The sequence below is a fragment of the Cydia fagiglandana genome, chromosome 9, assembly GCF_963556715.1.
Source record: "Cydia fagiglandana chromosome 9, ilCydFagi1.1, whole genome shotgun sequence".
NCBI lineage: Eukaryota > Metazoa > Arthropoda > Insecta > Lepidoptera > Tortricidae > Cydia > Cydia fagiglandana.
The window spans coordinates 1,265,197-1,280,737 of NC_085940.1; the positions used below are offsets into that span (position 1 = coordinate 1,265,197).

The window sequence follows — 15,541 nt, forward strand, 5'->3', positions numbered from 1 at the left end:
AAAATCGTTGCAGAATTTTCTTGGTCTAACTCTATTATATTTTTAAGGTAAGTACTAATTTCTGTCTCATAGTAATTGGGTATAATTTGATTAGGTTCTTAGTTTGTCGGGGTATACTCTCATATTGTATATAATTTCATTAAGTACTCATTAAATTACGAATTTGCTAATAAACCTTATTCGATATTATTTGCCGGAAAAAATCCCGGAACTGACAAATCAGAATATTCAGAATACCGATGGCCCCAGAATAAGGATGTAGACGTGCTGCGCGGGAATGGTGCGGCGGGGTGCGCGGGGCGCCCGCCCTCCTGTTCTACCACTCGTCTGCTTCACCCCCTCGGAAACGTAAAACTCAACTATAAGAGCGCCTTAAGTAGATTTTCGTAGGAATTGACACTTGTTTCGGAGAGAAAATTGAGTTCGTTTTACTTTGATTTTCTCTTTCTCAAAGGTATGTAGGAAAAATATCGTTTGATATGCCTAAAGTACAGGGTATTAGTAATACAAAATAGCCAGGTTTAGCAGAGTAAACTTCTTAACATTTCCAAATAAGAGCTTGCCGTTCAGTGCTTCACGGGGTTTTTCGGAAACGACCATCAGAAAAAAATTCATTACTAATTTAATAAGTCCTTTTTCTAATATTTACAACGATATTTAAAAAGATAAGAAGACGCTTTTACTGGAACAAGTACTCATTGTTTCTAATAATGAGCTCAAAGTCCTGAATTTCGTCGACTAGTATCATCAATTTTGCATTATTTCGACTTTTCTTGTAAGAGCGCTCTTAATAGTTTCAGCACTATAACAATTATGCGAGATAATTCATAATTCATATATTTATTACATCCATGGTAAGTCCATAGGTAATAGTTGTTTCACATGAGCCCTGGTAGGGCACGGCAATATTCTTAAATCTAAGGATAAAATGATGTTATGCATTAAATGAGTTTTATGCGTAACATTACATTAGGACAATCAATTATTACGCGACCCTTGTAGACCCCAACGTAACTCACGTCATCGTTGGCGTTGTCGTCGCACTCCTCCTTGATGACGATGTTGGTGACGCCCTGGTTGTTGTTGGTGATGGTGTTGTTGTTGTTCAGTTTGGTGTCCTCGGGGCCGTTTATCACTATCTGCTGGTTTGGTGTTATGAAAACCTGCAAAAATCAGTAAAAGGTTTAAATATGTGGCGAACCTTTTTCAGTTGCTTACCTCCGCCTGCGAAGCAGGCCGCTAAGTCAACGATACATAAGTAGGTGTCACTTGAATTGTCGAATTTGGATTCTTGTAATGTCAGGAAAAATATTAATACATATTATTTTCATGTGATTAATTATTTCTTTGAATCCTAAAATAGGAGTCCCACAAATATATTAACTACACCGCAAAACGTAATTCAAGACCAAATAAAGTAAGATAATGTTGCCATTTTTTACTAGCGCGTCTTTTATTTATGTAAAAATAAGTACTTAAATAAAAGTACTTTTTTTAAATAGTAGGAGTAAAATTACCAAGAAATAAATGATCTTAGAGTGATTATTCACAAAAAGGAATTTACTATTTTACAAACAAATTATTGCAGTGGCAACATTGTCTTACTTTTTTGGTCTTGAATAACGTTTTGCAGTATAACAAGTAACAATAAGGAATATTACGCAAAACTCTGCGTAGGGGGCGCCATTACCACAATCCATCACAATCTGGGGGTCTACAGCGAAACAAGAAAATCGAAATTTTGTTACCTCTCTATCACTCTTGCATATTCGAGCGATAAAGAGGCAGATAACTAAATTTCGATTTTCGCGTTTCTCGGTAGGCCTTTGTTAACAAACCGCCTTGATGCATAAAAGTCAAAAAAACAGTTCAAGGCACAGTATGCATAAGTTACTCTATGGTTTACTATTGGCGCTAGTGCTGCACTCTAGCGGCAGAACGTTGCAGTAACACCCCCTATTGCCTTATGGGTTTTTTTATAGAGGGCATGCATGTGTAGAGGGCATTTGCTCTATCACGTGTGTATAACAGCGTACATCATATGCCCGCAGATATCAAACTGCGGCTGCAATATTCTGCTACGGGAATGTTGTTGTTCCGTCTGTAGGTACCTGGTGCTGGATGGTCTGCTGGATCTGCTCCTTGTTGTCCTGCATCTGCTGGACCAGCTGCATGTCCTGAGGCAGCGCCGCCAGCACCTGCAGCCCTGTCCAAAATCACCACACTATTACTTGCAAGAATTACGAGCAATTTCAACGACCGGTCTGGCCTAGCGGTTCGAATCCCGGTAAGGGCATTTTTTTTGTGATGAACACAAATATTTGCTATGTATATAAATATATATGTCGCGGTGTTCCATCGGGCGATACTCGTTTGAACGCCTTGCAGATAGCAGGTAGTAAGGATTAAAGCAAATTTTTATTAACTGGACACCGCGAGCTCAGGCAATTGTATATCGTCGCCTAGCACCCTTAATACAAGCTTGGCTTAGTTTGGGGCTAGGTTGATTTGTGTAAGATTTCCCCTAATATTTATTTATTTACAAGGTATGACATCTATCTGCGATAGCCAGCAAAATGTTGGCAGGTAAATGCGTACCACACGCGCCGGCGAACTAAAATCAAACTTGATTACAATCGTCATGAACGCGTGGGGCCCACGGATTACCAGTTCACTGGACAATATCAGCCAGTTGGTTGTTCGGAGCTGTCAAATGTTGTGTTTAACTGACAGGCTGATATCGTCCGGCGAACTGATAATCTGTGGGCCCCTTTATGAGGTTTGGATGGATGTTGAGGCAGGAGTGGCTCACTCCGTGATTTCGTCGCTTTGCTACAGGTAGCTAAAAGTACATCCGTTCCACACCAAATTTGGTGGCTAGCCATAAGCCGCGCGTGACGCTGTCGCCACCTAACGGCCATATCTGTCCTGATCGTAACAGACGCGTTTTGTTAGAGAGTGAGTCTTCTGTACCTAAGTACTATTATTTATTCTATACTTGAGGCAAGAGTGTTTGCTCACCTTCAGGCAGCGTGTTGCCGAGCACCTGTATGCCCGCCTCGTTGTTGTCCGCCGAGTACGCCACCGTAAGCACCGCGCCGCCTGCAACCAGCACCAACCAATCATGCAACACCTTGTGGGGGCGCCACAAGCCTTCAGTAAGAAGTGCATATACTTGGAAAATTTGACCTATGCCGCTGTGGGCCGGTGGCCGAGTGGTTCAGGCACCTGCCGCGATAGCAGAGGACACTGGTTCGATTCCAGCCTGGGGCACTGGAGGCCTTAGTCACTTTTTCTTAGTATATGACATTTATTTCAGTTTATAATGTAACACCTTTTCTGTCATTTTAGCGTTTATTCCGGTTGCGTCCTACACTATTTTCTATTCGTCATGACACTGTCTACTCTGTATCAGTGGCGGCGCGTCCATAAAAGCCGATTCCCACCGGCTTACCTGTTTTTAGACGTTTGAGCAGAGTTTTAAAGGAAATATGTAAGCCAAATTAGCCCCGGCTTGCCTATGGATATGTTTGACGCGCCGCCACTGCTCTGTATAGAGAGATATGCCATGGATGTGTATAATAGTTATGTCAGTGGCTACTAGAACCAGTGCTACTAAACGCAATGGTCACAATGTGCGGTGCAATTTTAAGCAAACAATGCTATAAGGTGCAGGGGGACAATTTCGACTACGTGATAATTTTAACTAAATTTCTTCTTATTTAATCGAAATATCTTCCATGATTTACATTATTTAACTAGAGTGCCATATATGTCCAGATAGCGAAAAAGATGTTTTGTGTGTGACTCTAGTTAATAATATAAAACATGGAATGGCTTAGCTGAAATTATCCCGCAGTTGAAATTATCCCCCTGCACCTTAGTCTATTTAAACTTATGTAAGAAATAAAAATTCAATCCTTAAAGATACAGGCTATTTTCTTGTAAACAATATAACCAGAAATAATTTAATACAAATTTTCATCTAGTACTAATCGGCACTACAAACACGGTACAAAAGTGAAGTTGAATATTATATTATAGTAGATTAAGAAACTGGAACAAATCCTTTGAAACGACTGTGCTTGGTAAAAATGTGACAAGATGCAAAATCGAGTAAAACAAGCTCGGTCCGACTTACCAACGCAATAGTCTACTTACCTCTAAGAGCGACTATGGACATGGGAAAATGTTGAATTAGTTTAGACACCATTCTTACACAACGGTCTTTTAACCATAGACTTAAGGATCTAAGCTAAGTAACTGTAGAATTGTTTTTGTGTGTGATATTTAGTCTAATATTTGTGTAATAGTTAACTCTCCGTTTACTACTAGGTGTCCTGTCGTATATAGATAATTAGTTATTTACGATACATGTGCGAAAAATAGGAAATTCGCAACGAGCGGCGAACTTTAAAACACGACCGAATTTGTATCGAACCTTTTCGCACGTGTATTGTACGTTTTACAGTACATACGGCCCTTCAAATTTTCGCGATACGCACGTATAGTGCTAGTCACCGCATTAGGACGGTAATAAACTATTTTAAACCGCTCGTTGCTCCAGAGAACAGTGACATCGATAATGTGCAACAGTGACAGTCGCCTTTCGTTCACCACGGAGCGTAAGCGAGTGGCATGTCCAATCCAAGTCTCAATAGATATGGGTCATATGGGTGTAGGTTTTGGGGGGTTTGATAGAGGTGTGTGAAACAGGCGTTACCTTGTTGGAAGCCCTGGATGGGGATCTGCATCTGGTACTTGGGCTGCTGCTGCTGCAGGATGTTGGGGCTCAGCACCTGGATCTGGACGGTCTGCTGCGGGTCGCCTGTACACACACAAATTTAATATATTATTATTTATTATGCTAGTGAAGATAAAATTCCACGTAGTTGCGTAGAATGGTAATTATTGATTTCCGTGACAAAAACAAATGTAGGCCAGCATATCGAATTTCATCTCCATACCAAATTTTACAAAAAAAGCAAATTTCATCAAATTGGTTCCATTGTTTAGTTTAAGCGCAAAGAAGCACATAATAAATACCTAACAGACAGATAAAGTGAATTACTTTTGTAAACAATATTAGCAAGGATTCATGAATTTACAATAGAGGAAGGTTTTTTTAATGAGTTAGTTTGCCTCTGCCCTAATGAACCTAAAAAACAATAGATTGAATTCTGCTTCTGCAGCTTTCTGTTTAATATTTCCATTCTCTTGTGACTAACTAAGGCACAATGTGGATGCATTTGAGGGGAGCCTAATACATTGTAGATAATCACAACGCCGCCGCCACAGGGACACCACGGCACACGGTGTATGGCAGACAAATCTGTCAATGTATGGCGGGGAATCAGACAGAAGTGTGTTTACCGGATTAGGCCCAATTGCACCATTCCACTAACCCATTGTTAACCGGTTAAACCTGGAGTTACCATGGTTACCAGTACAATTTGACACTGAGTTGATGGTATAACCGCATAAACCCGGGTTAGTGGGATGGTGCCTTAGCGGTTTTGGTTAAAGTAACTAACCCGGCTTGGCCCCGGGCAGGGAGATGGGCAGCGTGATGAGCTGCGGCGCGGCCTGCAGCCCGTCCGCGCGCACGTACTGCACGCCGCCGTCGTTGCCCACCATGCCCACCACCTGCAACCATATTAGGACCCTTTTACTGCTTATTCTTTATTCAGGTAAACACTAAGTACAAGTTCACAGCTCCAGCCAAGGCACTTATACTGTTAATAGGTACGTATGTTGTCAGTATCATAAAATTAGTACACTTATTGTATTACACACATTTCGAATTAAATCTCAAAAACTTAATCTTTTGAATTAAACATACATATTATGTAGGTATTACTAAGTTACATGTTACATATAGATTAGGTAGTAACATAGGTAGAATTTAAAGAATCCAGATACTAACAATAACACTAAATAACATTTTTGGTTGGGATGACAGTCATAGGGCGCCAATCATTTATTACGTAAGATGATTTTTGCCAGTATTTGACGGGGTATGTAAGAACAAATTAGAATAGCATGACCCTCTCCCGCCTATATCACCATATATTACGTAAGGATGCAAAGGAAAATATGAGTACACGTTTGGTTTGTTTTAGTGTTTATTTAAATAAAAAAACATTTTACGAATGTCTTGGAGCCCATTTGATAGCATAGTGTGCAAGTATTATTTGAACGACGTAATTTCATAGAAATGAAAAAATCGCACCTTTGTGATCTTACGTAAGGCAAGAAGAGAGAAGAGAAGATTTTTAAAAAGCGTTTTTCAATTAAAAGACATGTCCAGATTTACCCCTTCCTTATTTCAAGTTCTTTCTAATACTAAAAAAATCGGGCAAGTGCGAGTCGGACTCGCGCACGAAGGGTTCCGTACCACAATGCAAAAAAAAAAACAAAAAGAGCAAAAAAAAACGGTCACCCATCCAAGTACTGACCACTCCCGACGTTGCTTAACTTTGGTCAAAAATCACGTTTGTTGTATGGGAGCCCCATTTAAATCTTTATTTTATTCTGTTTTTAGTATTTGTTGTTATAGCGGCAACAGAAATACATCTGTGAAAAATTCAACTGTCTAGCTATCACGGTTCGTGAGATACAGCCTGGTGACAGACATACGGACGGACGGACGGACAGCAAAGTCTTAGTAATAGGGTCCCGTTTTACCCTTTGGGTACGGAACCCTAAAAAACAAAGTATAGTCTAATATGTATAGCATAATAAATGAAATAACATACTTGTTGCAAAGTGCTTCCATTGCTGGCGACATTCTGCTGTAGCTTAGTAACCGGCAACTGCCCGGTGGTGGTCACAAAGTGCGTGCCCGCAGCATTCGCTGTGGAGAATGCTGCAAAATTCATCTCCGAGTCTTCGTCACTGGAACATTGAAGTATAATGGTTATCTCCAATGTTTTCAGACAAAACAATGGTTAGTTCTTATTTCCAAGAGGACTAAGTACTGCAAATGAAATGAAATTTGAGGCAACTCACTCTTGTGGCATTTGAGCAATAGGGAGATATGGAGACTAATGGATAATTTACGAATTTAGGTGTTTTCTGGTGGCTACAGTTGCCATCAAGGCGCTCGAAAATATCTCAACATGCAGTTTAATTAATACCTTGACGATAGAGGTGTGTGTGAGGTATTTGTGAGCACCCAAGCAATTAGTATGTTCTTGGCAAGTGTTTATGTTTTTATCTGTATCCAGAATCACGTTGAAGCATGTATAAATAAATGATCTTGACTTGGCAAGAGCATATCATGTTGTGCCGCAAATATTATTCAGTTTTTATTAATAAGTATTATGTAAAGATATAATTATTATTTACTTCAATTATGTTGTGTAATGTTTAAAATTCTTCTGCAAGCCCTATATCTCTAATGAGGGATAACAGGAATCATCATCATGTTTAAAATATATTCTGAATTACCATTTCACTTGTTATAAAGACTAACATATTTTTATTATTTCTTTTCTTACTGAATGTTGAATTACTAGGCACCTGTGAGATAATTGGGGGTCAAATTGCATAAATATGTATTTCAATTGACTTGTCATTTTAAACTGTGTGATAAGTGAAAGCAGGAAACATTCATGTAATGTAACATTTGTATGTGTATTTTAGATAATCTCAGTTCTGAAAAACATTTTTATAAATAGAATCAATTATTATGACGTGATAATTTTTAATTTAAATAAATCAGAATCACTAAGAAAAACTTAGGTAATTGGTGTTCCGTAATATCCAAGATCACTACAAAAAAAGTGAAAACATCAATAATACCAAGAAGCATCATCTCTGGTAGGCATTTTCTGCATGTCACACATATCGCCGCCGCGCGGGAAAAAACACTGTCCCACTTAAATCGATCCCCACGTCCCACTATCCCACCACTGGGGTCTGGACTGCTGGGATGGTAGATAGTAGGGCTACGGCATACCACTACCGGCCACCAAACGCGACACTACACTAAAATTTATTCAACGAGAGACGAAGAAAGTGGGTTAAAGAAAGTTTACTAGACAGGCGAGTTTGCTATACGCGGGACACTCTCGTACTGTGTGCGTGTGTCTAACATGATACTCACTTTCTCTTTACTGAACTTTCACAAGACATACAAGGTGTGGCTCCGGTTCAGTGAGTGCAAACTTGCTTGTTGGGTAACTTGACGCTATTATTAGTTTCATGCATGCGAAAATGCGCATTTTTGTTGCATTGCTAAACGTTTTTAGCGTAAATGCCTTTATTATTCAAAGCAAGGACTTTAACTTTTTCAAACAATTACTTAAGATTAGAAAGTTTTAAAATGGTCGAGTCGAACGAACCTACATGGCAGTGTCAATGACCTCAATACAGAATTAAAACCACAGATTTCAGAATAACCGTAGGTTTACGTAGGTACCTATTGATGCTTTGTTAGTTTTGGTAAACAAAACATTTTTGATGTTTATGCTACTGATCAATCAGATAACAAAGGTGACTGAATGAATTGGGCAGCATCAAGACAAAGGACTTGTAACAAATATGGCCGTTCAAAGAATTTTTAGTTACGCAATTAACGAATACAAAGTACAAGGATTTTAATAAAACTTTTTGAAGTTATGATTATGGTCGAGTGCGGGCAGTTCGCAAGAGTTGATTCACCCCTTCCAACTCCTTGCCGCCGGGCGAGTGCCCAGCACGCACGCGACGCATCCCCACCAAGGTGCGGGATCCCCTCCATGTACCTCCGAACACCAAATCACTCCCGCTCCCGACTCCTTCCTCCACCGCCAGGAAATCGCGAGAGGAGGGGTTGCTCCGTCCGGCACTCTGTCGACGGCACTCTCGCGGCCACGCGCCTCGACTAACGGTACAATAAAGTACCGCTTGCCACAACACGATTCGGAAATAAGGTCACGGATATTCTCACGTAATAAACAAACACCAAAATAACACTTACCTCTAATAACTTTGGTGTGGACACCAATGTTTTCTTTAAAAGGTTCTGTCCGATCACAATTTAATTATTTCATTTAACAAGGGCATGTAAACAGCATCGTATCCTTTCTCTCAAATAGATTGAAGTCCGTCCGCCATTACTGTTATTGAGATTAGAAAATGTAACGCCAGAGGGCGTTTGGCCTAAACTGTCTCCTCACACGCCATTGGCTAAATTTTCAAGTTCACAAATTACTATGAGGCGTTTTTCAATTTCTGAAAACACTTCCGCGTTTTTAAAAACCTTAACTAATAAAAAAAAATAGTTCTGCAAAAGCAGGAGGCGGTTATTTTGTAGAGCGAGAAGCCAATAACTAACTATAACTTTCTCATTCAAGCAGATCGCGGTGTCCTAGTCTTACACCACTATAGATTATTGGGGCGTTTTTTTTCTTGGTTAAACTAAACGTGGTGATTGTCAAACACCAACACCTGTGGCCTATTTTATAAAGCTACAAATTACAATTTACAAGCGGAAGTCTCTTTCTAACCCTATGCATTAGAACGAGATTTCCGCTTGTAAATTGTAACTTGTAGCTTTATAAAATAGGCCACTGAGCATCATAAAAATATTAGCAACAGGAATGTATTATAAGGTTTAATTTCATTAATTAATATTAATTATAAAGTTACATACATACTATGGCATGCTTCACAATAAATACACACAAAATGTACACCATCAGGACCACTAAAACGGGTACTGCTGCCCTGATCTTTGAGTTCTTTCTAAATGCAATTCAAACAACAGCTTGTTCTCATAGTAGTAACTGCTTTGGGCCGCACTTATTCCTGGATCATAACTAGGTCTTCTTTCGGAATCGGACGATGAACTAGGTGAGGAGATTCCATTTTCGAGATTTATGCTATTGGCCATATTCGATTCATGAGTCTGGGAGGTACTTGTGCTGGCAAGGTTGTTGTTTATATGCAAGTTATTTATCCTCTTAGATAGAGGCATAAATTCGCAGGTGTCATCCTCCCTTGCTCTTTTTCTGAAAATGGGAATTCCATAATTAATATAAAAGATAAGCAAACCTAAAGAAAGGTAGCTACATTTTCGAGTGTAGTTGTATGATACTTACCTATTTTCTGTCATATTTCTGAAGATATAATTTCCATTGTTTGGTCCAGTACATGTGTTCCAGTTAAAGGAAGAGATTTTTCCAAAAGTCATGGGCCCTTATCGGTTGCAGACAAATAAACAGCTGATTCCAAATTACGTTTGTATGTGACAAGTTTGACAAATGCTTCCTTCATTCATTTGTTCTTTTTTTTTAATGATTGCGACTACAGCGCCATTCCCATTAAGTTTACTTCACACGACGGAGAAAAAAACCGGACAAGTGCGAGTTGGACTCGCCCACCGAGGGTTCCGTATCTTTTAGTATTTATTGATTTATTGTTATAGCGAAAACAGAAATACATTATCTGTAACCATTTCAACTGTCTAGCCATCACGGTTCATGTGATGCAGCCTGCTGTGACAGACAGACAGACGGACAAGACAGGCGGATAGACGGACAGTGGAATCTTGGTAATAGGGTCCCTTTTTTACCCTTTGGGTATGGAACCCTAAAAATGTTCGTACTTATTTTTAGTCATAATTAAAAATCTTAAATGCATAGTCCTTCAAATGGGATTCATTTCGTACAATAATTTGGCATGGAAAAACTTGTGGCTTTTTCTACGTTAGTCTTTTATATATACGTAGTATCTTCTTAGTAGTTTGTGGTCTTTTTAAACCGACTTCCAAATCTCAAAAGGAGGAGGTTATTAATCCAGTTGTATGTTTTTTATTTTTGTTATATATATATTTTTTTGTTTGTTACTCCATATTTCCGTCATTACTGGACCGATTTTAAAAATTCTTTTTTTGATTGTATGTATATGCATACAGATGTGTTTTGACAAAAACAGGACCCGTTTTTGTCAAAACCCATTTCTGATGATGGGATCCATGAGGAATTGAGGGAACTCCTCGAATCTTAAAGGCTTACATATAGTGATTTTTGGGTTTTTATCAACAAATATACATTAAAAAAAAGCGAGATTTGATGAAGTGGAACTGCTTATGATGATCAGAACGGAACTCTTCAACGACGCGTAGTTCACGTTTGGCGATTTGTCCTTTTCGTTATGTTTGTTAAGCAAGTTAAGTTTTTAAGACACATTTTTGTCAAGCTCGAGTTCTGATGATGGGATCCATGAGGAATCGAGGGAACTCCTCAAAACTTAAAGGGACTGGGACCGGCACGGCATTCGGACCCGGACTCGGACCCGGACTCATACAACAAAAGTGGGTTAGGTTAGGCTAGAACTACGACCCTTACAGAAAGGAAATGCTACTAGAAAAGTGGGTGGTTTTACCTCCTTTTCTACATAGTGCACCATCTACAAAAATCTTTGACCGGCCCCCATAGAAGTCTGTTTTTTTTTCATTAAAATTAATTGGGAGTCCCATCCCGTCGTATCGTGTGTAGCCTACTTAATTGATATACTAAATTGTAAAATAACCAATAGATGTCGCTACATGTGAATTGTCGGTTACGATGCGGTTACGTTTCGCGTACTATGGTTCTTGACGTAACGTTCTGCTAAGAATGATAATAGGTGGCGTTGCAAGGTAGACCACATGGTAGACTCGACAATATTCAATTCAATATGCAGCCTATGCAGCCTGCTCCACCATGCACTACGCACGTAGTCAATAATGTATGTACAGTCAGCAGCAATGTGCCAGCAGCGCAGCAATCGTTGCTAAGCGATCGAGGTATTCAAAATAATCTAGACGCGACTTTGTTGATAAGAGCGCGTCAAGGTACTTAATTTTGAACATCTTGCCCGATTAGCAACTTTTGCTGCTGACTATATATGTATAAGTACTTATGTAATGCAGTCCGCTGCACCAACAAAATACTATTCCAAAAGACAAACACATCGCGTAATTATTTGCTAAGAAAATACACTAGGTACATATTTTATAAGAATAATTAAAACAACCATGAGATACCCCACCTATACGTTATGCTATAATCATCCCATAGGTAAAGCATTTTTAATTAACACACGGGCTTTCTTTTGGTCCGTGAAAATATGCTGAAAAAGTATAATTAAAAAGTTAAATTACTTAAATACATAAGTAGGTAATAAATAGGACAAGTAAGAGGTCATCCATTAATTACGTCACAGGAATTTCTAGGTTTTTGGACCCCTCCTTGTCACACTTGGTCACATTTGGCAAACCCCTCCCCCTAGTGTAACGTCACATTTTTTCTACGAAATCGCGAAATCGAGTTAAGTAAGTACCTAAGTATTATTAATATTTTATCAAAATATTTTTGACGATATATATATATTAGTAATTTTATAACCCAAAATTAACTGCTTAGGAAAGAAAATTAAACGAATAAAAACGATTATCGTTACCTTAACCGGTATCGGTACCTTGTTATTTAAATGTACAGCGAATAAAATAATTTAAATAAATTTTCGGTTACTGATGAAGTTAAAGTGACGTCACAAAGTTTGTGTCCCCCCCCCCATTTATTTATTTATTTATTTAAAACTTTATTGCACAAAAAAATAACTTAATGTACAAAAGGCGAACTTAATGCCATGCCTGCCATGAGGCATTCTCTACCAGTCAACCTTAAGGCCAAGCAGAAAATATTGTAGGCGGTGCATTAGAAAACCAAAAGAGAACTTATCTAGAAACAAAATATCACAATATGTCACATTTTCTTGACTCCCTCCCTCCCCCTAAACGTGTGATGTAATTAATGGATGACCCCTAATAGGCACAACTCGGTCATAAAACTGCGGCGCGCAAAGAAGATTCTCGGTTTGTGCGCGGTTATAAGTTTCAATTTTGCTTGCAGGCGGCGAGTAAGGTAAACGTACTGGTGCTCGACGCGGTCCCAGTACATGTCATCTTGAAACGGCATTAATTATCAATAGAGGTGACAGAAAGGTGTCATCTAATGGGCATTGGCATGTCGAGCACTAGTACGTTTACCTTATAGGTATAATTTTATACCTAAATCTGACTTTTGTGAAGGAGTGAATTTTATGTACTATTAGTTATTAAAAGTAGATCAGACCGGCTTGCATGACTTGCATTCTCGCGCGCGACACCATAATATCTAGCGCGACTTTATTAAGGGCTATAGGTAGGTATTATTATGTGCAAGGGCTATAACTATAAAAATATCACGTAACACATAGGTATGTCAACATGATTTAAATCAAAATAAACTCACAATGTAAAAGTCGTGAGAATATCTCAGATAAAAATTATTTAAACTAATGCATTGTTTTAATCTTACGTTATGTAAATAATTTTAAATGTTTTAGATACAACATAAGCTTTTGGGAACGAAAGTTACAATACGTAGAGTAGGTTTTATTATCATTGATGTGATCTTATCTTGTTGACGTAATTTAATTATGTATGTGTATACGTAATTTTATTGTAGAAAGTGTTTTAAATCGAGCATGGCAAATGGCTGCCAACTTAATTACTTATGTATAAGGAAACTTAAATTTCGAACAGCGGTTATAAAAATGTGCGTTATCCCAGCGGGGCCTTGTAAAAAGTTTTGTTGTTTTGGAGGGGCGTTCCAAAAATGATTGCAGTCGTTTTGGCCAAACAAGACCAATGTAAGGCGGTTGTTGTTCTTTTTATGGTCAACGAGAGCAGTCACGAGGTAACCGGCGATTACAGTAGGTATATACTAATGTGTGGTACCTATACGATTTGCTTATCGAAAGAAGCTGATATACGACCATAATATAAATTCGTACAGATTAGTGTAAAATAATTTATATTGTAATTTCATATTATAAAGTAAATAAATCTAAATCTATATACTTATATATATGTATACAGGTACAGTACAATGATACCATGATAGATGACGTGACAGCGGGATTTGTTTGGAAAACAGTCATATCATAACAACTGATTCATATTTTTATTTAAGTAGATTATTGCACCAAAGATATATATATATATATATATATATATATACTATAACTGGCGTTTTTAACGAAGTTAGGTAGGTACCTATATTTATTTGTTTAGAGTTTGTGCAACTAGAAAGCAAAAGTTTTTTTTACTGCGAATACTGATTTTGAGACCCATCCTGTATAAAGACAGAGAAATTCAAAATCATTAATCATCATTCTCTACCGTTTTTGATGATGATCGAGCCTATTTAAAACAAATAAATATAGTCACATAATGTTTAACATGTAGGCATACGACGTAACAGTATATATATTATAAGATTTATAAGTATATAAATAACGTATAATTAGAACATGTAAAGGAAAATGCAGTAGTTTGTTAAGGACAACAAGACCAATAAATACGAAAACAACGTTACACATTATTTACTATATTTACATTACCAAGAAACAATGAAACATATGTGACTTAAAACCAAAGGGTAGTAACAACTCAGACTAAAAAGAAAACAGAGTATACCTACACTTTTGGGGTCATCCATTAATTACGTCACACGTTTAGGGGGAGGGATAGGGGGTCAAGAAAATGTGACATATTGTGACATGGGGGAGGGGGGAGACACAAACTTTGTGACGTCACTTTAACTTCATCAGTAACCGAAAATTTATTTAAATTATTTAGTTCGCTGTACATTTAAATAACAAGTTTTTAAAACGAAAACAGTTTTTAACCGTTTAATTTTCTTTCCTAAGGAGTTTTGGGTTATAAAATTACTAATATTTATATCGTCAAAAATATTTTGATAAAATATTAATAATACTTAGGTACTTACTTAATTCGATTTGGCGATTTCGTAGAAAAAATGTGACGTCACACTAGGGGGGGAGGAGTTTGCCAAATGTGACCAAGTGTGACAAGGGGGGGGGGGGGAGTCAAAAAACCTAGAAATTGGTGTGACGTAATTAATGGATGACCCCTTTCTAATGAGTTTTCAACACGCATGTGACATTTCAAGAGTTACATCCTTACATGCAGGTGTCAAGTTCTACTTACCGCCGCATCAAACCATTTGCACAGAATAAATAATAGTACTAGGTACAGAAGACTCACTCTCTAACAAAACGCGTCTGTCAGGATCAGCACAGATATGGCCGCTAGGTGGCGACAGCGCCATGCGCGACTAATGGCAAACCCCAAAATTGGGGCCGAACGGATGGACTTTTAGCTACCTGTAGCAAAGCGACGAAATCGCGGAGTGAGCCACGCCTGCCATTTGCTTATTTGGCACTGGACTGGAGCGGTATAATAATATCTACATACTATACATACCAACGTTAATTAGAGTTACTAACGGTAACAGCGACTCAATTAAACATAGACGTTTCATATATCATACAGATATACCTATTACCTATAAACCATTCTGATTTAATTACATAGGAATGTGTGCAAGTGCAGCCAATTAAGTTGCATTAGTCCAAAATCGGGTGTTGAACTCAAAACACTCAATGCTAATGCAGAGAGAGTAGATATCAAATTAACGAGATACCGTTATAGCCCGCTGTT

General features: G+C 38.2%; 2 protein-coding genes across 2 annotated transcripts in view; both read right to left on the minus strand.

The window, feature by feature from the left end:
* The window catches only part of LOC134667712 (zinc finger protein 853-like), a 31,269-nt gene extending 23,034 nt beyond the window's left edge, over positions 1–8,235 (minus strand). The window contains exons 1-8 of the mRNA XM_063525135.1: positions 7,807–8,235; positions 6,759–6,897; positions 5,535–5,646; positions 4,724–4,828; positions 4,162–4,173; positions 3,022–3,102; positions 2,112–2,206; positions 1,020–1,163 (exon numbers count right to left, since the gene is read on the minus strand). Coding sequence (XP_063381205.1) covers positions 1,020–1,163; positions 2,112–2,206; positions 3,022–3,102; positions 4,162–4,173; positions 4,724–4,828; positions 5,535–5,646; positions 6,759–6,897; positions 7,807–7,850 — 732 coding nt within the window. The 5' untranslated portion in view covers positions 7,851–8,235. The remainder of the gene's footprint in view (positions 1–1,019; positions 1,164–2,111; positions 2,207–3,021; positions 3,103–4,161; positions 4,174–4,723; positions 4,829–5,534; positions 5,647–6,758; positions 6,898–7,806) is intronic.
* A 1,352-nt stretch (positions 8,236–9,587) lies between these two features.
* Positions 9,588–10,248, minus strand: LOC134667589 (uncharacterized). Its single transcript, XM_063525023.1, has 2 exons — positions 10,089–10,248; positions 9,588–9,998 (listed from the first exon to the last, which is right to left on the minus strand). The coding sequence occupies exons 1-2, from the start codon at positions 10,178–10,180 to the stop codon at positions 9,695–9,697; spliced, it is 396 nt and encodes a 131-aa protein (XP_063381093.1). The 5' UTR covers positions 10,181–10,248; the 3' UTR covers positions 9,588–9,694.
* Between the last annotated feature and the right edge of the window lie 5,293 nt (positions 10,249–15,541).

Coding starts and splice junctions, on each gene's coding strand:
- LOC134667589 (XM_063525023.1), bottom strand. CDS start 10,180: ATGACTTTTGGAAAAATCTCTTCCTTTAACTGGAACACATGTACTGGA. Junction 9,999..10,088: donor AGAAATATGACAGAAAATAG/GTAAGTATCATA, acceptor TCCCATTTTCAG/AAAAAGAGCAAGGGAGGATG.